Below are 24397 nucleotides of genomic sequence, written 5' to 3' on the forward strand. Positions count from 1 at the left end.
CACGTACTGTAGAACTCCCCTTTTTCATATCGGCTGCAGTTCTAAAGATCAGATACCATTAAATGTTAATGTGATAAATATACAGAAAAGTGTATAAAATGTACATTGTTTGGTAGGTGAAGGATATATAGTGAATAGGAGATACGTACTGCTCTTAGCTATGGAAATAGAGGGATGTTTCTATAAAAGGCAGCTTTTATTATAGCAAGCTAGCACCTGATATGACATGGGGGGTTGGGGTGTCAGTGGTCTGAAAATATTATGTAAAGCCTCTACTGCCACCTTGTGTTTCTAACTCAGAACACATCTTTATTCCCACACTATTTCACTCACAGGACAGTGGCGATTGCCATGACAACGTAACAGACCACTACCTGGGTTCTCAAGAGTCTCTGCAGGATTGAATATGGTCTGTACTTCCTCAGCAAGTACTATGATTAGGCCACCACTCAGGAAAGTTGGAACCCATTCCAATGGTGCAACACCCCATTAATTGTCTTTTCAGCCATCTTGGTTGTATTAAATGAATGCTGAAGTGAAGCAACCTTCGGTTTCATATTCAATATTAGTTGCTCTCAGCTGTAAACTCTCAATGTGGAAATATTATGTTGTCATACACCGTGATAAGCTAGTTTTGTCAATGTTGGTTGTGGTAATCAAGTAATTTAACCTTTACATTTATGGGTGAGTTTGGTAAAGAGAAGTGACGATAGTGAGTCATTGTTCACTGTCTATCAACAATGATATGCTTGAAGATGGTCATTGTCATAGGGACTGAGGTCCATTAAGGGGATGATTGTTGATGGATACAGAGCTAGAGATATTCCCTTATTCTTCACATCCTCTAGTTGTTTGCTTAGTGTATTTTTTTTCTCTTTCAACAAGCAGTTAAAGACCATGTAGTTTTGTGATGACTTCTGACTTTCATGTGGAAAGATTCATCTCAATTTGATGGATTAGTGGATAAAATGTACCCCAGTCTCTCTCTCTCTCTCTCTCTCTCTCTCTCTCTCTCTCTCTCTCTGATGTCCATATCAATAAAAAGGGCATTGTGGGATAGTAATGTGCGTACTCAGACTTTTGCACTGATGAATCAGGGTTTTTAACTCTATGGCCAGGATCAAGACTTTTGGCAGCAGCACCAGAAATCCCTGGTCATTCAAATAACAAATAGAGTGGGATCTACCAACCCTTTGATTGAGGTTTATATAGAGTGGCTCTGGGTCTGTTTTGTGAGACCACTATTTTTCATCGCGAACTGGCTCCAGCACTCTTTGCAGAATGAGTAGCAAGGTAAGACAATTCTTAAATTGTTTGTATCTCTATATCTGTTACCTCATGTCATAAGACAATCTAAACATAGTTGGAAAAACCCTGCAACCTTTAGCCCCAAATGTATCAATGCAGTAATAACGTACATTATGTAAATTGTGTTGCGATCTTTCTGAACATGTTTGTGATGTCACAAATTAAATAGCTGACATGAACATTTCATAAACCTTAAACGAGCATTAGGCGACATCCAGAGCAACTTACTGAACGCAACTGTAATTTCATAACATTAGGCTGGGACAAAATGTAAATCTCACCAGTATGTATATTTTTTACAATGCAAGGTGTTCATCTAAGACTAAACAAATCTGATATAACGGAGGCAATGTTTTGGATTATAACTGGTATAATTGGTTTACACTGCACAGATCAATATCTTTGATTGATATATGATCGTATCATACATTCATCATTTGCTGCTTCCCTCTGTTTGTCTGCACATAGATCACCTTCTTTGAGGACCGGAACTTCCAAGGCCGCTCCTATGAGTGTGACGCAGACTGCCCTGACATGCACCCCCATTTCAGCCGTTGCAACTCCATCCGGGTGGAGAGTGGCTGCTGGGTGCTGTATGAGAGACCCAACTACGCCGGCTACCAGTATGTCTTGACCAGAGGAGAGTACCCCGAATACCAACATTGGATGGGTTACAACGACTCGATTCGCTCCTGTCGTACCTTCTCCTATGTGAGTCTCCTATGTGATACGTACCTTCACGAACCTAAGATTCTACGGAAACTGATGTACATTTAAGACTTGGATATGACTACTACTACTACTACTACTACTACTACTACTACTACCACTACCACTACCACTACTACTACTACTACTACTACTACTACTACTACTAATAATAATAATAATAACAATAACAATGACACATCTAAAAATGTCTGTTTAGATGTGTTTGTGGTTTAAGGCAAGTGGTCATCTGAAATTCCAATTGTAAATTGCCAGTCCGAGAAAAGTCACAGACCTTTTATGTCCAATACCGTTACTTTTCAGTAGGAAAAACGAATGTGTGTGATCCAATGCAGTAGTTATTATTCACAAGCTCTTGTTAATACTTTTCATTGGTTAAATATTGGTTAAATATTTATAAAAGATTTTTTTTTTTTCTCAAAAAATACTGAAAAAACAAGCCCACAACACTGCATTAATAAGAAGGCATTAATATACGCATTTAAAATAAGAAACATAAAAAGATTAAATAAAGAGCAAAGATATGCTTTATATTGTAGCCTGCCAATGAAAACATGGTTCTTTACTGCTTTGTGCCTCACAGACCAGCGAAGGGCCTTATCGCATGCGGATCTATGAGCGGCCCAACTTCCAAGGTCAGATGATGGAGTTCAGCGACGACTGCGAGTCTGTTCAGGACCAGTTCCGCAGCCGTGACATCTACTCCTGCAACATCATGGAAGGCTACTGGACCCTGTATGAACACCCCAACTACCGTGGACAGCAGTATTTCATGAGGCCCGGCGAGTACCGCAAGTTCAGTGACTGGGGAGCCACCTGCGCTACCACCGGATCCTTCCGTAGAATCACAGAATTTTAATCACTGAATTGGATTGTGTATCAAAATTAATCTTGATATATTATTAGTCTTATTAAAACACCTTCTGCCTCCTTGAAAGCACCTTCAAGCAGGCAGTAACCTGTTGATAAAAGATTGTGCCTTTCTACATGATGTACTACGAGACAGTAATGTCTGTCTGATTTTGGCCATGCTAAAGGGATTGACCTGAATATGGAATGATTTTAAAGTGATTTTAATAAATGGATCAAGTGTAAACCTTTTGTCTTTTTGTGAATAAACATTTTGGTGTTGATTGAATTCAGTTGACTGGTTCATGAAGACTGTGAATGAGTTAGAAATAGTTACACCATACAAAAGTAATAACACTGGCATATATATATATATATATTTATTATTTATTTAGCAAATACTATTATTTTCTTCCATTTCATCCTTCCATTCCTCTTCATTTGATGTTTATGTGTTTATGTTTCCTTTAATGTTCATAGATTAGTCTATTCTAGCAGTACTGGGGCATGTTTTTCTCATCGATAGTTTAGTGTCACAGTTGAGGGACACAAGTTGTGGGAAGCAATTCCTACATTTTTTAAATGTCCCTAATCAGAAAAAAGGAACTACAGAAACAGGCCAGAATGATTTGAATTAATTCTTATGTAACAGTATGACATTAATAATAAAGGTGGTAAAGAATTAGATTAATATCATGACTGACTGAAAAAGGAACGCACAGAATAGTTGATCATGTACATTTATGCACAAATTGATATAATTGAAATTCACTTTCAGATGTTATGATTAATAGCCAATATGGTTAAACGTGTTGCATTCAACACAAGATGAATGACAATGCCACTGACCTTTCTAGCACCAGTCAATACTGTGGTTCTTGCTGGAAGCTGAATTGTGCCTGTGCTTGTAAACTACTGTATGACAACAGGATTGGGAAGACTCCTGTAATGTTTCTGCTGACAGCAGGCCTGATTTGAATACCTACACACTCAGTGGTACCTGTATGTATCCCCAGCCGAAACTATATAAACATGACCTCTACCTCGTTGGCAAAAGAACAGTGAGCAGCTCAACAGCAACCATGATGGGCAAGGTTTGTGTTTAAACCAGCAAGGACACCATACCATAACTTTATTTCTCACACTTTATTTCTCACGATGTGTTCTTGTATCCTGAGAAAAAGTGGTGGAAAAAATAGATTAAATTGTGGCCTGTATTTGCTTGTTTGCTAAATGTGTATCTCTGTTTTTCCCTCCATCAGATCATCTTCTACGAGGACAAGAACTTTGGTGGCCGTCACCATGAGTGCATGAGTGACTGCGCTGACCTGCACTCCATGTTTAACCGCTGCCAGTCCATCAGGGTGGAGAGCGGCATGTTCATGATCTATGACCGCCCTAACTTCATGGGAAACCAGTACTTCATGAGGAAGGGAGAGTACGCCGACTACATGCGCATGATGGGCATGAGTGACTGTGTGAGGTCCTGCCGCATGATCCCCATGGTATGGCCTAATTTATATCTTTGCTGTCGGTTGGAGACCTTCTATGTCCAAAACTGTTACTTTTCAGGAAATGGAAATTCTATTCCATTTCCGTTGTTCGTCAACGACTGTTTCAACCCAACTATTGTCTCTGTCCCCATTTAGCACCGTGGTAACTACAGGATGCGTCTGTATGACCGTTTCGACATGGGAGGTCAGATGAGTGAGCTGAATGATGACTGCCCCGACCTCATGGGACGCTTCAACATGTCTGACTTCAACTCCTGTAATGTGATGGACGGTCATTGGCTGATGTACGAGCAGCCACACTACAGGGGACGTCACTTTTACATGAGGCCCGGCGAGTACAGGAGGTACAGCGACTGGGGAGGTATGAGCCCCAGGATCGGTTCCATCAGGCGCATCATGGATCTCTAAAGACAGGAACGTGCTTGTGAAATGTCTCCTCTTTGCCTTGTCACACACGCTGAATAAAATGGCGTCAGTGCTCAAGTGTTTTCAGTTTTGTTCTTGCTCTCTGCTTTTGGAGGGTGCATTCTCTGGTGTAGATATAATGGGATCATGGCCTGACTTCCTAGCTCTGATCAGAGGCTTCAATAAAATACTAGCAGCATTGACACTAAACACACCAAGACTCAAGCGTTATCTATTACATTACTGCAGAAATGTCTTTGTTGTAGTCTAGAGAACTCAGTCCTGACCGTTCTAACTAGGCATACGATTGAAAATTAGTCTAGAGTAAAACAAATGTTATTGATTTGAGTAGTACAGTATTTGTCCCTCCATAGAACATTAGAATGAACTCTCTGTAAATCATATTTACAGTGAGCATGAAAAAGACAGGTGAAAATATACATTTTGCTACATCTTATATTTTGCATTAAAAATAGTAAAAAACGAATTCAAATATGTTCACAATAGTGAAAATAGCAGATCTACAAGCTCACCATGCGTCACAAAGTGGCTCATGAGTTTGTAGATCTGCTATTTTCAGAATTGTTTGCACGACACTGTTGTGCAAGAAAGTATAACATAGGGCTTAAATGGTTAATCAATTAACTTACATAATGAAAAAATATAAATATTTTAAAAAAACTGCTCGATTATTTGATTAATTGAAAAAGATATAATAATCACTAAGATTGTGATGAAATAAATCACAATAAATTATCGATAGTTGAGGTCCTACCTGTCATGTCGAGATGGCAAAAGAAATAAACCCCATTTTACATCAGATTACTCCAAACAGTAGCCTACCCGTGCCCATACCAGTTAAAAACAACGTTGCTCTGCGTACAACATTGACTTGTCTGTTGCCCATGAGTCATGACTGTAAAAGACAGATGAGTACAGATAGTCACACTAGTGTTTAAAGCTGTAAGCAGCAACATTGTGTTGATTCATTTTTAACACAATTCAGTTTATTTACAAATGTATAAAGAGAATTGTATAGAGAGGAATATATATTAATTTACCTCAATGAATGTACTTTCTGTATTGGACTTATTTATATTTGGAGGTACTAGCAAATCTCATTTAGTTCAAACAACTATGGAGGTAGCCTGGTTCAGTTGAGCAGAGAGCATAATTTATTTACCGGCTTAAATTAAATTAGATTGAAACAATGCGCAAACAGGTAAATCTTTGAAATACTATTTTGAATTATGCCACTTAGATGGACCACAACATGTTAGGGAGGAAAAGCGCAAGAAACGGTGCAAGAACATTGGACCTTTTTGCCATAACAAAGATAAGGCAACAAGAGCAGAATTCCAGTTCACATCTTCCATTTTAGAGCATCTTCCCTGACTGAAAGGCTATTTCAAAATATGTTTCCAGATTCAGTTACTTAGTTGCCCTCAGCCACTGTCCAATAGGGAGTAAATGATCAGATTATTAAATTAAATATTATTATTATTATTATTAATAATAATAATGATAATAATATTATATTAAAGGTAGGGTAAGTGATTTGCGTTGGTTAAAATAATTGTTAAATAGCTCTATATTCTGATAGTACTCATTGCTATAGAGTGTTTGTTCAGTATTAAGAGTCTCCTTGTCTCTCCACCTCTTTATTAAACAGAAAATGCATTTTCGTTTCAGTTTCAGTTTCATTTCCAATTTTATCCAACCAGGACAGAGAACTCAATCAGGATACAGATTAAACAAGTGAAATTGGAAGTGATGACTCTAAGAAATGAGCAGACAAAATTGGAACTGGAGCACTATACAAATTAAGCTTAAAAATTGGTACTTTCTCCTGATTGGCTGAGATTTTGACACCTACCGAAAAATGTATTTTCTGTTTATTGAAGAGCTGGAGACTCAGGGAGACATCTGTTACTGAAAAAACACTCTATAGCAATGATTACTATCAGAATATAGTATTTTAACCTTTTAACAAAATACCTTTTGTTTTAACCAAAAAATATCACTTACCCTACCTTTAATACATAATACTTATTGTAGAGACTGTTATGGTACATACTAGTACAGACTGATGCGACCTTGTGGTCATTATTTATTTTTCAGGGCATCCCAGCAACACACATTTGTACAACAGAGGGTTGCGTCATGTTCTTCTTTCAAAGTTTGCGGTAAGGGCCGTTTTGCACAAAATGCCACAAATCATGAACCAATTGCAATGAAACCTAACACACACACTGCCAGTAGGCCAAGAAAGAACCTCCATCCCAAATTTGCAGTTGTATCTGAATGTTACTGTATATATATGTTTGAACCACCAGAGGGCAGTAGAATAATTAGCAGAGTAGTACACAATCACAGATAACCCTGGTCATTCCAATATTGATATCAGAAAAGGTCCACACTTAGCAAATTGGCACCGGGTGAAAAAAGGGTTACAAAATCGAGGGATAAAAATTATTAGAGAAAAAAAGAAAAGGTCCACAACTGGCGAGACTTATATTGAGAGATCATATTATTACATTATTGATAACCTATAGTTGTGACAGGTAATGACAGAATGAGCATCAATGTACAGTATGCTCTATTCATTCCTTTGTAAACAATACTGTATATGGTGTAAGATAATACAATAAGCAGGTGTGCTGACAGACAAATTAATTAATTGTCAATTGAAGAAGAAATGGTTGTACTTTTTTTTTTGTATGTCTTTGGGCAAAATTATGAAATCTATAACTAAATAAGTTTAATTAATTAATTATTAATAAAAAACAAATAAACAGAAAACAATTACAACTATGGTCAAACAGATAGATCCAAATATCAGCTATTATGTTGGTGGAATTCAGAGTAAAACAGGCTGAGTTATAATGAAATGAAAGCCACGAAAAGCTTATTTTACACTTACAAAAGGTAAGTTGTATGAATACTGTACATGGAAATTCATCTTTCGATATGAACATACATACTTATATATACTGTATATTTGATTTTAATACACTTACACTTATAAGGACTTGCTGTTTTGAGGGAATGTTAATTTCCTTAAATTTTCCCCCAAAAAGGAAAACAAAATAAAACTACTGGAGTTGCTTTATTTCAGTAATTGCTCATATCTGAAACAAAGACCCCCCTTCAGAACACTGGACCAATCCCAAACACTAATGAGAACATTACTTATATGAATCTCTTCAGGGGGGCACTGTGGCAAGTGCAAAAGATCAGGGGCTATTACAATATGAATAACAGATGCAGAGTTTGCATTTTGCATTCACTATACAGTATATGTGTCAGGTGTGTCTTCAATGAGCTGGATTGACCACACAGGGCCAGGCAGAGTCCAACCAGCTAACATGGGTGAGGTAAACACTAATGAGAACATTACTTATATTAATCTCTTCAGGGGGGCCCTGTCGCAAATGTAAAAGATCAGGGGCTATTACAATATGAATGACACATGCAGACTTTGCATTTTGCATTCACTATATATGTGACAGGTGTGTCTTCAATGAGCTGGATGGACCACACAGGACAAGGCAGAGTCCAACCAGCTAACATGGGGAAGGTAAACTGAATTGCATGAATTAATTCTTCATTACAATTCTTGAGTTTATTGTTTGTTCATCATTCATTTGATGATCTTGAAACTTATTTGAAATCATTGTGAGTTTATTTCATAATGTAGTCTAGTTAGTAAACGCTTCATCATCATGCAGTAACAGCTCTATTGTATTATAGATATTGGATATTTGTACAAATTAAAGCATGATGTATGGATTTGGCGTATTGTAGAAAATGTAAGGCAAATTTATATAACTGTTAGCAACATATCATTATATTGTCTAGATTATCTTCTATGAAGACAAGGACTTTAGTGGCCACCATTTTGAGTGCACCGATGACTGCATGGACCTGCATTGCCACTATAACCGCTGCAACTCTATCAAAGTGGTGAGTGGACGCTTCATGATTTATGAAAAACCTGGTTACATGGGAAACCAGTACTATCTGAAGAAGGGAGAGTACCCTGACTACCACCGCTGGATGGGTGTTAATGACTCCATCAGCTCCTGTCGCCACATCCCCATGGTAAGCTCTGTTTCTTGGGAAAAGACCGACCTACTTAACCACTTAACCAAAGTTTAAGGTTGAAAGTGGTTAAATAAGATAAACAAGCTTTTGGAAAGGATTACATAATTGAGCTGTAGCATCATGTGACAAAGTATCTCTAGTAGTCTGTAAGGGCTTGACATTGGCTGCAGCAATTGAAATAAGATTATATTCATGACTAAATGACAAATTGTCTATCTTACTGAGTAATGCACTTGTACCATTCACAACCAGGAACCCGGGTCATTCAACATGTGTCTGTACCAGAGGATAGAGTTTGGCGGTAAGATAATGGCTCTGGTGGAAGACTGTCCCTGCGTCATGGACCGCTTCAACATAAACAATATCTTCTCCTGCAACGTAAAAGATGGCAACTGGATCTTCTACGAGAACCCAAACTACCAGGGGAGGATGTACTTGATAAGGCCCGGCGAGTATATGAGATTCAGCGAATGGGGTGGCAGAACCGCCAGAGTAGGCTCCATCAGACGCATTATGGATTATTAAGCCTTAGTAAATCTCTCTGCTGGCCATCATCATCCTACCTCCAGGAATAATTGAGACATGAACTTGGATCCTAAAAACTATCAAATTACAATTTGAATAATGGTCTGCTCTGAGACTCTGACCCTAAACTTTGGGACTGAAGAGATATCCTGTTGGAAGCATACAAAAAGGAGTCATCGGACAAACATTACCAGGTCTTTGCCCTTGTTCTGATCAAACACATACTGCTACAATAAATTAATTACAGGTCAAGGAATTTGACGGATTTTTACCTCATTTACTGTATTGCCATTGGTTATAATAATTCATAGTTTTATTATTTGTTTTAAGCATTGGCTTCATCATACATCACTTAGTAAAAGTCACCCAATGTCAATCAATTCAATTCAGCGCTTCCTACCGTAAGCTTTCATAAAAACATATGATACTGAAGATCTTATTATTCTATACGTTGTTGGCCCATACCATCCAAACAGTAAAAAGTTATTATATCTTGTATTATTTTACTGCCATATGCGCTGTACAGTCCCTATTACACATCTGTCATATATTTGCTGAGACTGTGGAGTGTGAACTGTACTGTATCAGTCCAGTGTGCTGTAGTGTTTTCGAGGAGAATTGTGATGAACATAGGGAATGAACAATAAATCATTGCGCAGTAAGGGCCATCTATACTGTACATAAACAGATTTTTGCACCCACAGACCCCCACCCCTGATCCATCATCACTATGAGGGATATATTTGAATAACAATACTTTATGCTGTGCAATCACACAGCTGCCCTTTTATTTCTTTTTTATAAAGGACAGTGGCTTGGCCGAGGGACAGCACTGAGCAGTAATACAGCCTGATGCCATCATGACCATGGGGAAGGTAAAGAATAATGAAATTTATAATTTTACCCTCTTTTATAGATACATAAAAAAAGAAGAAAAAAGTGTTCCTCACGAGAGCTTTGTGTCTTTAATCTACAAGACTACAAGGCTTTACCTCTGAATTATAATACATACAATTCATTGAACATTAGAGTGCACGTGTGTGTGTTACAGATCATTTTCTATGAAGACAGGAACTTCCAGGGACGCTCTCATGAGTGCAGCAATGACAGCGCCGACCTTCACTCCTACTTCAATAGGTGTAACTCCATTCGGGTCGAGAGCGGCTGCTTCATGGTCTATGAGAGGGTCAACTACATGGGAAACCAATACTACCTGAGGAGGGGAGAGTACGCTGATAACCAGCGCATGATGGGCATCAATGACTGCATCAAATCTTGTCGTATGATTCCCCTGGTAGGTGACAAAGACACAACTGGACTGACCATGTCACTTGCCGGAAATCTGTCAATTTCAGCGAGCGACACGGGCATGTGGCGTATTGGCCTAACATAGCCCTGGTGCATGGGAATATATTTTCTCTTTATGATACAGCACATTATGTAATTCTACAAAATACTACTAATAATAAATACATCTGTTAATGTGACAATACATTTTATAAATGTGCATAATACTACAATTCTTTGCTCTCCAGCCATAATGCCCAGACAGTATTCATGTAATCCTCCATTGATCATAAATCATTTCCAGGACAAGAAATTTCAGCTGAAATGTTTACATTTTATTGGTCTACCCAATAGAATGCATATAGCCTTTTATACATATTTGGTCAATCAAATATAGACATTAATTTGGAATGAGGTTATAACTCTTTTCTTCTGAAAAGGAACCAGAATAGCTTTGAACACCATTCACAATTTCATGTTAGTAACTGTGAGTCTGCAATTATGTGCCAGCATCGAGGCTCCTTCAGGCTGAGGCTGTACGACCACGCTGACCTGGCTGGACAGATGCTCGAGCTGGTTGACGACTGCCCTAATGTCCCGGAACGCCTCCGTACGTCTGACATCAGCTGTAATGTGATGGACGGCCACTGGCTGATGTACGACCAGCCCAACTACAAGGGCAGGGCATACTACCTGAGGCCCGGAGAGTACAGGAGATACAGTGACTGGGGTGGTGTTAGCCCCAGGGTTGGGTCCCTGAGAAGAATCTCTGACTTCTAATTCTAATTGCCTCTCTGTCTTCAATAAACATTGACCAAACAAAACATACACCTCTGGTTACGTCAGTCTCATTCTATGGCCTAGTTGAAATTTGTAGAGTGTTCTGTGTGTATGTGTGAGGCAGAAGAAACAGACTTTTCTGCACTATTTAATTTAAACTACTACTTCAAACTACCCTAAACACATTGTTATATGCCAGTAAGATAATGATAATTCAAATATGGTATATTATACATAATATTTAAACCACATTTAAATGACCATTATTTAAATAATATTAAAAACATAATTGTACTTATACTGTACATTATAGTTAAATCCCTGGCTTATTACGGAAAACATTCCAGAGCTGTGTAATGTAATTGTGCAGTCAGTAGAAGGTGCAGTCAATTTGAACTGTAGGCTAAATCACTGTCACATACTGATCTTAAACAGGAAAGAAAAATATGAGCCAGAAAATGTCTTTGAAATGCTGCACGACATAATGTACTACATAATATGCATACTATGTAGTTACAAGTAATTAACAACAATTAATATATTCTAATTTATTATATGTTCTATAAATAACTGCAATTGTCTAGATGTTTTGACTAATGTTAAATTTATGTTTTCCATTTCATCACTCAAAATGTCTCTAAAAGGAATGAACAAAAAAAATGATCCTTTTGAAATTAAATAGATGTAATCTAAAAATATATAGCTCTGTGGGACTTTTGAAGTGCCACAGAGCTATACAGTATATGGTATATACAGTACTGTAATATTTACCAGTGGTTCTCAAAGTGAATGGAAGTTCACTTCCACAGGGTTCCTTAAGGGGATTCTAAAGGGACCCTTACAGGTCTGTGAAGCTGAGAGCATACAAATATAACCAAATGGACCCATAAGGGTCACATACTGAGATAGTCCAAAAGAACATACTGACTTGCTATGTCATACAATATCTCTTATGGTCCAAATGAATGCAATGACTTGCTATGGCATACAGTTATGTGTTATATTATGGTCCAAAATAACATACTGAGTTGTTATGGCTTATACAATATCTATTATGGTTCAAATTAACCGACTGACTTACTATTGAATATATCTGTTAGGGTCCTTGCAGTGATGGAATAATAAAAAAAATTGCCAAACATTATTACCATAGAATTCATATTACCCCCTGATATTAGAGTACATTACTTGTTTATAAAAGGCCCCAGCTAGAGGGAAACTCTTCTGTGTTCTGCCATATGCATCACCATTTCTGAATGTACAGAATACGACATCTGTTCATCCACAGAGTTAAGTAACACAGAGGTTCAACTGTAGGGTACAAAGTAGCCAGTAGATTCCAGGAAATATGTACACGTCTTTGACTGTGAACAGTTCAACTCAGTGTTAATCTTACATTAACCGCTAAACTAAACTACTTCCTATTACAGCTACAGCCAAGTGAACTCCAATGTGATACATTACGGAAATAAAAACAACAAAGATGTTTTCTATGTGATATAACTCAGCTATGGTTCAAACAATAACATATGGCTGTGGTAGACCAAGGGAATTGTAGTCCATTAACACATCAGATATGAAACATTTGAGTGTAGGGAAGCTGAAGAGATGGTCAAAATGAAAGAAAAATACATACATAGACATAAGTTCAATTAAAATCTTGGCACATACAGTACATTGGCACATACAATACAAATCATGACAAATTAAATTGTTCAGTTGAGTATATATAGCTTAATAGCTTAATAGTTCTATATGTTTATTTGCATACATGAGGGCTGCCAATGCAGACCACTAGGGAGAGTGAATGGCTTCCTGCTCAGTTACGGAACATATTTAATGCAAAAGGGGTGTTCCATATTGTTCTGTAGCCATTGTCCATTGGATGTGTGGATACCATACTAGTCTTTTCCTTTGTCCATGCATGTCAAAACACCAAACCAGTAAATTATTTATCCCTTTTTTTCAAATACAAATCCATATTTCTGGCTCAATGTTGTGCTGTCACAAAAAGGTAAACATGTGCTAGTAGCCTTCAATTATAACTATGTGAGCATTTGAATAACAATACTTTGTTTGTCAAGAGGTAGAGTATAAAAACCACTGAAAACATGTGGAGTCTCTCCAGTGGAGATCATGGGCAAGGTAAGTAGGACTTATTTTCCTCTCTGTCAAAATGAACTGTAAGCTGTGTCACTATCCTGACCAATTTGCTCTTTGTATTGTTTTATTTAGCCTATGATACAGAACTTTATTATTTTTTCCACCAATTTTCAACCACTAAATACAATATTTTAAGCTGTTGCTCTTGACTTTTATTTCCAACATGCAGATTATCTTTTACGAGGACAGGAACTTCCAGGGTCGGAGTTATGAGTGCGGCAATGACTGCACAGACCTTCACTCATACTTCAGCCGTTGTAACTCCATCAGGGTGGAGAACGGCTGCTTCATGATCTACGAACGTCCCAACTACATGGGCCATCAGTACTTCATGAGAAGAGGGGAGTACGCTGACTACCAGAGATGGATGGGCTTCAGTAGTTGTATTCGTTCATGCCGCATGATTCCAATGGTAAGCACCCATCATTTGATGTCACAAGACATAGCCTAAGCATAACCAGAGGAACTGTTGCCTCATAATCTGGATTTAATTGAATAATTTGAATATAACATAGATACATATTGTACAGAATATACAGTAGTTCTCATTTGTGCTGGAATTGATGTATTATTCTTTACATTGTGATTGTCTTTTTCTCTATTGGTTCCACAGTATCGTGGTTCATATAGGATGCGTATCTATGAGAAGGCCGACTTCAGTGGTCACATGATGGAGTTCATGGATGACTGTCCCTGTGTGTCTGACCGTTTCCACCATCGCCACGTCTACTCCTGTAACGTTATGAATGGCTACTGGATCTTCTATGAATACCCCAACTACCGAGGAAGACAGTACTTACTGAGGACCGGGGAGTACAGGAGATACCGTGAATGGTGTGCCACCTGTGCCATTGTCGGCTCCTTCAGAAGGGTCACTGAATTTTAGCCATTTTGCTAATACTTGCTGTAAATACCTACCCTTTAGTTTATTAAAGATGTTGAATTTTTAACCAGCTTTTGGAATTTGTTTTCTTTGCTTGCCTAAGATTGTCTCCTTGCCTCGCATCTCTCTCTAGTGTATCAAAAGTACATTAATGATAGGCTACATACATTTAGTGGGGTACTTATGAATTGGGGAAAATGCAGAAAACAAACCATGAACATATTTGCAATGCTTTTCCTTTCGACCTTTAACCCACTTTGCGACCTTTCACCATTGCAGTTGTGTCTGCAATGGTGAAGTAATTAAGCCTTTAAGTTAAAGGTAGGGTAAGGGATATTTTTTGGTTAAAACAAAAAGTATTTTGTTAAAAGGTTAAAATACTATATTCTGATAGTAATCATTGCTATAGAGTGTTTTTTCAGTAACAGATGTCTCCCTGTCTCTCCAGCTCTTTAATAAACAGAAAATACATTTTTCGGTAGGTGTCAAAATCTCAGCCAATCAGGTGAAAGTACCAATTTTCAAGCTTAAGTTGTATAGTGTTCCAGTTCCAATTTTGTCTGCTCATTTCTTAGTGTCATCACTTCCAATTTCACTTGTTTAATCTGTATCCTGATTGAGTTCTCTGTCCTGGTTGGATAAAATTGGAAATGAAACTGAGACTGAAACGAAAATGCATTTTCTGTTTAATAAAGAGGTGGAGAGACAAGGAGACTCCTAATACTGAACAAACACTCCATTGCAATGAGTACTATCAGAATATAGAGCTATTTAACAATTATTTTAACCAACGCAAATCACTTACCCTACCTTTAAGATGGTTCACAGAAAAAGGAGCTGGACACCTATTGAGCAGGATTCCAGTCTATCACAAGAGCTTAACCCATTAACCCTCTGTGCCAAGCAGAGAGGCCTCATCCCATTTTACAATGTTTGGCATGTCTCAGCCTGTAGTTGAACATAAAATATTCTTGCAGTATCTTGACACCACGAGAACATTGATGGGCAGGGCGGTCATAAAGCGGTGAAAAGTGATTAATATTAAAGGGGCCAACGGCTACATGTCGGTGGACAAGGAGTTTTCATGAACCATAGTCTTATCAGTCATTGAATAAAGCATATTGATTGTTCTGATCATACGTGCAGGAACATTTACACTGTGTATTCAATCTTTGCTTATTGTGTTTTGTGTTGTATGATTTGTTGTGAAGTGTATAAGAGACCCCTTAGGGTGATGTTGCACTATAATAAAAAGAAAAACTGAAACTGAACTAAAGAAACACCACTATAATGAATGTAATCTGTGATGACAAATATCAATTTTACACAAATTTGACTGACAGAAGAACCCCACCCCCATCAGAAGTAGTTGACTCCGGTTCTTTAAATTCGTCATTATGTTATTATGTTTAAGGAGCTCAGTATCATCTTCTCACGGGGCCCTACTTTCAATGGCCCTTATAAGAGGTTATAGAGTAAATGAGACGTGCTCACTGTGAACAGGTAAAGCAAGCCTTAAAACAATACCGATCACACTAACTATGAAAATAAATAAATCTGATTTGTTAAATTATTATTCAAAACATGAAAGTTTCTTCCCCTATAGTGAAAGATCATTTAAATGCCAACATTAATATGTCATACTAATTGGGAGGCAGGGGATGGATACAAATGGCTGAGCTGTATAAGGGAGAGGTGTTGCTGGCAGCAATATTGTTATGATTATTATATGGCTGTATTTGGTGTGAATAGGTATTTTATTTTATGATTTGTTCCTTTTGTTCTTATGTCTTTATTGTATTGTTATGTGGTGTTATGTTGTGCCCTATGTGTTGTCATGCTCGTGGTGTATCGTCTACATTTTTGTTTAATACAAATATTGAAACAGAATATTGTCAGTGACATTCTTCGTTTCATTAATGTCTCTATAGTTCATAACTAATGGTTGTTGAGACACATACCTGTACTTGTTGCTAAATTAATATAAGAAAATATACAATAGTATAATAGTTTAAAAGCCTAAAGGTTTTAATTATCACCTTGTCTCACACCCTACTTTTATAAGCACAATATACTGCAAGTTCATGGTATTTATGTTGGAGTAGACCTGCATACACTCTCAAATGTAGGTTTATTTTGAATTCTTTAAATATTGCTCTTTGCAAAAATATATTGCTACCTCACCCCACAAACATCATAAGGAAGGAGCATTACTGTATATCAATAGTTGCCTTTTATATAGCAATTCTTTACATATAGCAATTCTTTACTTATATAAAAAGACACTCATCCAGCCTATCAATTTCTCATAATATTTCCTGTCATGAGGGACCAACTGGCAATGAATTTATATACTCTAGTATATCTGCACAATTAGACTATTCAGTCAAATCAAGTTAAAAATCACATATCATCTTTGGAAAATTCATAAGAAGATTCTTGGAATTTACATAAATTTAATTGGTGGCATAGTACAATCAATAATTAGGGCAGCATACCTACTATTTTAATTTATGATCTCTTGTGGGTTGAGCAGAGATGATGTGGGTGCCCTCTGGTCATGTACTGTACTTTCCATTAGTGATTATCAGACCACATACTGTACTATACTGTACAGAACAGAGAATGTTCTCACTCATAGTAGGTGACACACAATGCTTATGCTTTAATAGACAATGAGGTCATTGCTGCCAGAAATGTATGGATGGACATCTATTGTTATAGGCACCGTTCAGCAAAAGTCATACTGCTAATTCATCAACTTTGTGCATTTGAATAACAACACAACATGGCCCCTGGGTTTTGTATAAAATGGACCCAGAATCATGGAGTTGGCAGAGCAAGTTGATCCATCCACTGTGCAACCACCTAAACCACCATCATGGGCAAGGTAAAGGAGTCTGTTATTACATAAAAAATAAAAAAAATCCAACGCAATTAGATAAAACAATATTTAGCTACACCAATTCAATTTATGTCATTATAATTGTTGGAAGTGAGGCTACTAAACTTACTTTCAAAACTATAACCATTATGTAATTAAGATCTGCCCCACTTTCTCCATTTCAGATCGTCTTCTACGAGGACAGGAACTTCCAGGGTCGTTCCTATGAGTGCATGAGCGACTGCTCTGACATGTCCTCCTACCTGAGCAGGTGCCACTCCTGCAGGGTGGAGAGCGGCTGCTTCATGGTCTTTGAGAGACCAAACTTCATGGGCCAGCAGTTCTTCATGAGGAGGGGAGAGTACAGTGACATGCAGCGCATGATGAGCATGGGACTGACCTTTGATAACTTCAGGTCCTGCAGAATGATCCCCCAGGTAAGAAACTTTGTGATGTTTACCATGTCATTTTAACTACAGTAGAGTAAAGATTGTCATGTTAGACCAGGAATTTAGCTCATCTAAGGTTTGATGGGAAACATCTTAAAGTGTTTTATTTTCATTTGCCTGAATCAAAAACATCTTAAAAGACATAATGACACCACAAAACGTGTACTATAAATGATAGTGTAGCAATGCTTGTTAGTCATAATGTCCTCGTATTGCATTATAGTACAGAGGCCAGTTCAGGATGAGGATCTACGAGAGGGAGAACTTCGGTGGTCAGATGCACGAGATGATGGATGACTGTGACAACATCATGGAACGTTACCGTATGAACGACTGCCAGTCCTGCCACGTGATGGACGGCCACTGGCTGATGTACGAGCAGCCCCAGTACAGAGGCAGGATGTGGTACATGAGGCCTGGAGAGTACAGGAGCTTCAGGGAGATGTACATGGGAAGTGGAATGAGCAACATGAAGTTCATGAGCATGAAGCGCATCACTGATATGTGCTAGACCGTAGTTTATGAAAGTAAATAAATGTCATAAGTAATTCGTAACATTCGTAACTGTGATGTGTCTAATGCTTTATTGTCTCCGCCAGGCCGAAAGGCATGGCGAGAGAGTATGTTTTACCCCCTGTCCGTCCGTCCGTGTGTCCGTCTGTGTGTCCGTCCGTGTGTCTGTCCGTGTGTGTGTCCTTTCCGTGTGTTACCAGCTAATCTCCGGCACCGTTGGCCCGCTCGCTGCGAAACTGTGCACACACACTCCCTGGATGCCAATTCAGAACCTCTGCCCCAATTTTTTCACATGGGCCTGTTATAGCGCCACCAGGAGGCTGATTTGTGAAAAACCAATTTTTTTTACATTACTCCTACAGATTTTATAGGGTTAGGTCAAGGTCCTCAGGCCTGATCTTGCACTTTTTCAGTGAAGTCTTTAGCTGGTCCTTATACCTCTTCTTCGGCCCCCCTGCCAAGCGCCGGCCATGGTGTAGCTGGCCATACAGCACTCTGCGAGGTAGTCGGTCTTGAGGCATCCGGATCACATGTCCAAGCCAGCGCAATTGGTGCTGGGTGATTGTAGCCTCGATACTCCGGCAGTTTGTTTTTGCCAGTATCTCAGTATGAGGCACACGATCACGCCAGGTGAGGCCCAGGATGCGCTGTAGGCATCCAATATGGAAGCGCTCCAGGGCCTTGATGTGCCTAAATGTGCTCTATAAATAAAGTGGATTGGATTGGATTGGATAACATGCTATCTAAATCCTGTGTTGCCAATATAAATATATATTGCCAGTATTGCCAATATCCAATTCGACCTGTTTTCTGTACTACTTCTGTATCCACAAATCCATGACTGATCCACCTGGACGCCCTATTGTGGCTCAAATTTACTCGCTCTCATCACCCTTATCTGAATTTGTAGATTGTTTCATTAAGCCCTTGGTTCATGAGTTACCTTCTTATATTAAGGATTCGACTGATTTCATAAATAAAATCTCTGATGTTTCTGATCTACATGATGATACTTGGTTACTTACCATAGACGTCACAAGTCTTCATACCAATATATCACATAATGCTGGTCTAGATGCCCTCAAACACTATTTGTCTAGTAGAGCTGTCACAGCTACACCACCTAACCAATTCATACTTGATTTAGCCTCTTTTGTCTTTTGATAGTGATTTTTACTTACAGACTTCTGGTATCCTGGTGCATCAAACTATGCCAACCTATTTATGGGTCACTTTGAAGAAAACTACATATACAATCCTATAAAGAATATCTACCAACCTAACATTATTAAATGGTTTAGATACAATACATTGATGACATCTTTTGTACTTTCAAGGGTAAGGTCACACAAATGATGAGCAAATGGGCAAATGATGAATTGTTACTAAACGTGATGCTATAATTGTCATGCCATAACATCTTTAGGGTTATCGGGGCCCCTCTTTGCCCCCCAGATTTTCTTCAAATTCGTTTCAGAACTTCTTGCCTGTTTGAGTAAACTTAATTGATATGTGGTTTGTGTACAGTATATAGTCATGTATTTTTCCACTCTGACAATTTCAGTATGAGACTTGTCTCTTAATTGTCTCCGCCAGGCCGAAAGGCATGGCGAGAGTATGTTTTACCCCCTGTCCGTCGGTCCGTCCGTCCGTGTGTGTGTGTGTGTCGGTCCGTGTGTCCGTCCGTGTGTCCGTCCGTCTGCGAGCGGCTAATCTCCGACACCGTTGGCCCGCTCGCTCCAAAACTGTGCACACACACTCCCTGGATGCCAATTCAGAACCTCTGCCCCAAATCTTTCACATAGCCCTGTTATAGCGCCACCAGGAGGCCGATTTGTGCAAAACCCATTTACTCCTACAGATTTTATCCAAATGTCATGCAAATCGGTACACAGTATCTCTATAGTCATGTGATCCACACAGATCTGTCTGATTTTCCATATTTCATCCTCATTGGCTAAGGTTGGCTTCCAAAGTTTGCAGGATTGGTCCGTTTTGAAGAAAATGCCTCAAATCATGAACGCAGCTTGCGATTTCCATGAAATTTCACACTCACATTCCCACTAGGCAGAGGAAGAAATGGCACCCTTTTCACATTGGCCTGTTATAGCGCCACCAGCAGGTCTAATTTAGCAAAAGGCATTTTTGGAATAAAAGCCTCAAATCATGAATGCACTGTTCTATCAATTACACACCCCATGAAGCCTTGAATTCATGGATTTGTTTTTGTTTTTGTCGCATTCCTAAGCCAATAATTTGATTACCGGCGGAAAGATGCTAATGTATCCGGTAGGAGACACAAAGTAGACTCTTTGTGTCTCCTACCAGAAATATACCCGGTCATCAAATTATTGTCTTAGGAATGCGACAAAAACAAAGAAATCCATGAATTCAAGGCTTCATGGGGTGTGTAATTGATAGAAAATAAGTATTTTTTCCCGGTGAACTACTCCTTTAATAATGATGTCACCGTATTGACCATCATCACAAGCTGTCATCTCTTGGTAATCACAGACTTTGCGTAGTGATTGTTGATCATGTTTGTACATAAGTAGCCTGGGCAGCATATCTTTACGGGTCTATGATCCGGTCGGGAGCGGAAGTAACTCTACGTCACCAGGCGCGTCATCCGCGTCATCAGGTGGCCGGATGGGCAGATCCGGAAAGACGTCACCCCTAAATAGGTCCGTCCTAATAAAATCCTTGATGCGGCGTAGTTTAGCTTATTTTTTTAATATAAATGTGCGTGCACTTTCCGGAGACTATTTAGCGTCTGTATTATCCCTCTGGGAAATTCTATTCCATTTAAATAGGGATCGGGGAACCAAAACAAAGCGGCACCGCAAAACCGGATGGGCAAAATCCGGAAAGAGAATTATTATTATTATTTTTTCAGTAGGCGTGGCCTAGACTGGATCATATGGGTATTTAATAACGCATACCAGGCTTTCCTCCGAGGTGGAAAGACTGGTGACGCGAGGTTAGTTCATAAGTAACTCAGTCAGACTGCTGTATTATGCCTGAAGACGGTCATCACTCATCAGTGACTGAAACGTTGCTTCTCTCCCTCAATAAATGTGCTCCTGTACCGTGCAGTTTGGCAGTGTGTGGGTGTATTCTTTTATTATTGATGTGCACTTGTTTGCCTACGCACCTGCTCTTATTCTAGATGTGCAAATGTTTTTCCCCACAGACTAGTGTATTGGAAAAGTAAAGAGCTAAAAGAAAAGCTATCAGAATTCAGCACCATATGGATAGTGCTCTGACATGCGGTAACATAAACAAGCGGTCAGTCAAATAAACAAGTCAACTAATCAACCAACTGGGCCTATAATGTTTGGGAAGAAGAAGAAGCTTATTATAAGCGACTTTGGGCTTGTTTTTCTGTAAAGTTGCTTGTAAATATATTGGTAGTTGCGGGTTGTAGTTTTTTGGTCTTGTTTCTTGTCACAGTGTGAATCAAGAGGGTAGGATCCAAGCGCAGGACAGAGAGGTGCACAGGCAAAGCAGTTCAAATGTAGGAGGTTTATTCCAAACCAACACAAGGAATTCACATGGAACCAAACGAGGAATACAACAAGGCCAAGGAAAACACTAGAAGCCTAATATCTAAGAATACACTAGGAGAATCAAATGACTAGGAACAGTAACTTACAATGGCAAATTGACAAAGGGACTGAAAAACAGTGGTGTATATATATATACACACATATAGATACTGTAGGCACAGGGAGTAATAGGACACAGTGAAACTAACTGACAAATTGTCGATTAGTTTCACAATCATCACAGGGATAGGCTAGAACTAAAAGGACACAGGTGCAAAACAGGCTAATCACAGGACTGGTGAGACAAGACAGGTAACAGCAGCAACACGCTGGGCAAGACCTGGCCGATTGAGTGTCTAAACGGAAATACCGACATTTAGCGGAAGTACAGCCCAAAGCTAATGACGTTGACGCTTTACAAATCAGTTTCCATTCTCCGTAAATGAAACGAGCGTTGTGATTGGTCGAAAAATACTGTTTCCGGGGCCTCTATAGACACTCTTTGCTTCAGGTCGTGACCAGGCTTTTCTCGTAGCAGATGAGTAAGGCTGGGAACGAGGCTACAGCAGCAACAGAGGAAGCCAGGAGACACTAGAACATCACTACAAAATAAGGTACAGGAGTGTAAAGCAAAACCTAACAAGGAAACAAGGAATGCAACATTACTTCAGAATTAAAGGATCACAACTGAAAAGTAAAACACTAACTATATCTAGGAAACAACAAATACATGAAAACACAACAGGGAGACAAAACATGTCACGGATCGTGACAGTTTCTAAAGTGTCCTTATTGGGCTTGCTGTCTAATGCTATTTAAACCAGTGGTTCTCTAACATTTTCATGTCAAGGACCCCAAAATGTATTTGTCTGCGGACTGAAAATAGTTTGTGCCAGGGACCGTGTGCCAGATTTCTGTTGAAAATATTCCAATATTTTCTATTTTTTCCCAAGATTCTTTTGAAAATAGCAGATCTACAAGCTCACAACGCGTGGCAACGTGACACGTTGTCAGCTTGTAGATTGGCTATTTTCAAATTACACATGTATATAGTGCTCATGTAACCTGGTAAACCCCCCTCCCTCCGGAAATCTCATTTGCATTTAATACAAATGAGATTTCCGGAGGGAGGGGTTTACCAGGCTAGTGCTCATGTGGCCTAGTTGCTTCTTTTAGGCTTGTTTTCAATAGACCTGGTTGCTTATTTCTCTCACAAAATCTGGCAACACTGATAATTGCACAGTTATTGCTCTCACATTTACTCACTATTAGTGTCCATTTCACCAAAGAAAGGGAGACCTTCCATCTCTTGTAATCTGCGTAATAACCCTTGGTTCAGGAAGTAATGATATCAGTTGAAGTTGGGGTGCTTGCTTTTAGTGTTTATCATTCAGCTCCCTCTTTCCCCTCAAAATTGAATTGCAGTGGCTCAAATGGAATGCATGTCTAGTTGGCTACACTTGTAGGAACTACATGTATTCAAAGATGATCTAAATTTAATCAGTCATAAAGAGGCGTGCTCTGTTTGCTTGGTGTGACTCTCGCGTGTATGTATTGTTCTCTGTTCGAACCCTTTACCAAATTCTAGAGAACAAAAGATTTCTCTAGCAAAACAACATGCTTTTCCCATTGTAAATTCTGATTGGCAAGCGTAACTCTTTTATATCCTCCTGAAATACAAACATTGTTGTTAGTTAAAATGACTTGTCAGCCTTTTTGAAAAGATAGCGTAGGTGCCAAATTACAAAAGACATTTTGTTTTAATTGTCAGCATTGTGAATCACCATTTTATAACTAACAATAGCCTCAAGGTTGAAAGTTAACTCCTTATGTACACAATTTCCATGGATAAACCCATGATACATTGGAGTTATTAGTATACATTTATGGTGAGAGCACCCAGTATACAGAAATATATAAAAAAATATCTAATACATGCTCTTTCATTTTATCCATATCTAATAAGTCTACAATATAATAATTGTCAAATGATGTATAGACATGGGAATTAAATTTGACTATTTATCTGTAAATAAAATAGAGACAATACATGGGAAACAAAAATGCCAAAAGCCAATACAATTATACCTCATTGAATATTTAGAGTTTGCATATGCCTTTTTTTTAGGCATAGTTAAGTCATAGTTAATTAGCCATAATTTGGCTAGTTTCTTCCCCACGTGATTTTACTGTGATATTACATCTAGGCCCATTCTGTATTTACAGTATTAATATACTATATATTTGTATATGCATTATGAATATACATGCTGTATATTTGGCATGTTTGGTATAGAAGAACTGTGTAAGAATGGAATTTCATTTACAGATTCCTCTGGTTTTGCTTGCCCTGAAGTGTTGAAAACCTTCTTATGAAGTGAAATAGAGTTTAAAGCTGGGATGCTGCTGCCATCCTATGGTGTAAATTGTAGTGACCCATAGTAAACTACTCA

At 38.6% G+C, this 24397-nt stretch overlaps 4 protein-coding genes across 4 annotated transcripts; all 4 read left to right on the forward strand.

The window, feature by feature from the left end:
* Positions 1-1281: 1281 nt before the first annotated feature.
* LOC308073303 (gamma-crystallin M2-like) lies at positions 1282-14553 on the forward strand (the record flags this gene model as incomplete). Its single annotated transcript, XM_080412180.1, has 6 exons — positions 1282-1293; positions 1777-2016; positions 2621-2729; positions 4642-4805; positions 13837-14079; positions 14281-14553. 6 exons carry the CDS (start codon positions 1282-1284, stop codon positions 14551-14553), a joined length of 1041 nt encoding a protein of 346 aa, XP_080268306.1.
* On the forward strand, positions 8377-9437 carry LOC308073433 (gamma-crystallin S-1-like; the record flags this gene model as incomplete). Its single annotated transcript, XM_080412331.1, has 3 exons — positions 8377-8385; positions 8667-8909; positions 9165-9437. 3 exons carry the CDS (start codon positions 8377-8379, stop codon positions 9435-9437), a joined length of 525 nt encoding a protein of 174 aa, XP_080268457.1.
* LOC308073432 (gamma-crystallin M2-like) lies at positions 10298-11504 on the forward strand (the record flags this gene model as incomplete). The annotated part of the gene is made up of 3 exons (XM_080412330.1): positions 10298-10312; positions 10489-10731; positions 11235-11504. 3 exons carry the CDS (start codon positions 10298-10300, stop codon positions 11502-11504), a joined length of 528 nt encoding a protein of 175 aa, XP_080268456.1.
* A 3063-nt stretch (positions 14554-17616) lies between the features above and the next one.
* On the forward strand, positions 17617-18394 carry LOC308073435 (gamma-crystallin M1-like; the record flags this gene model as incomplete). Its single annotated transcript, XM_080412333.1, has 2 exons — positions 17617-17871; positions 18107-18394. Exons 1-2 carry the CDS (start codon positions 17668-17670, stop codon positions 18392-18394), a joined length of 492 nt encoding a protein of 163 aa, XP_080268459.1. The 5' UTR covers positions 17617-17667.
* Positions 18395-24397: the final 6003 nt, after the last annotated feature.

Source organism: Gymnoscopelus braueri (assembly GCF_963280865.1).
Source record: "Gymnoscopelus braueri genome assembly, chromosome: 18".
Classification (NCBI taxonomy): Eukaryota; Metazoa; Chordata; class Actinopteri; order Myctophiformes; family Myctophidae; genus Gymnoscopelus; species Gymnoscopelus braueri.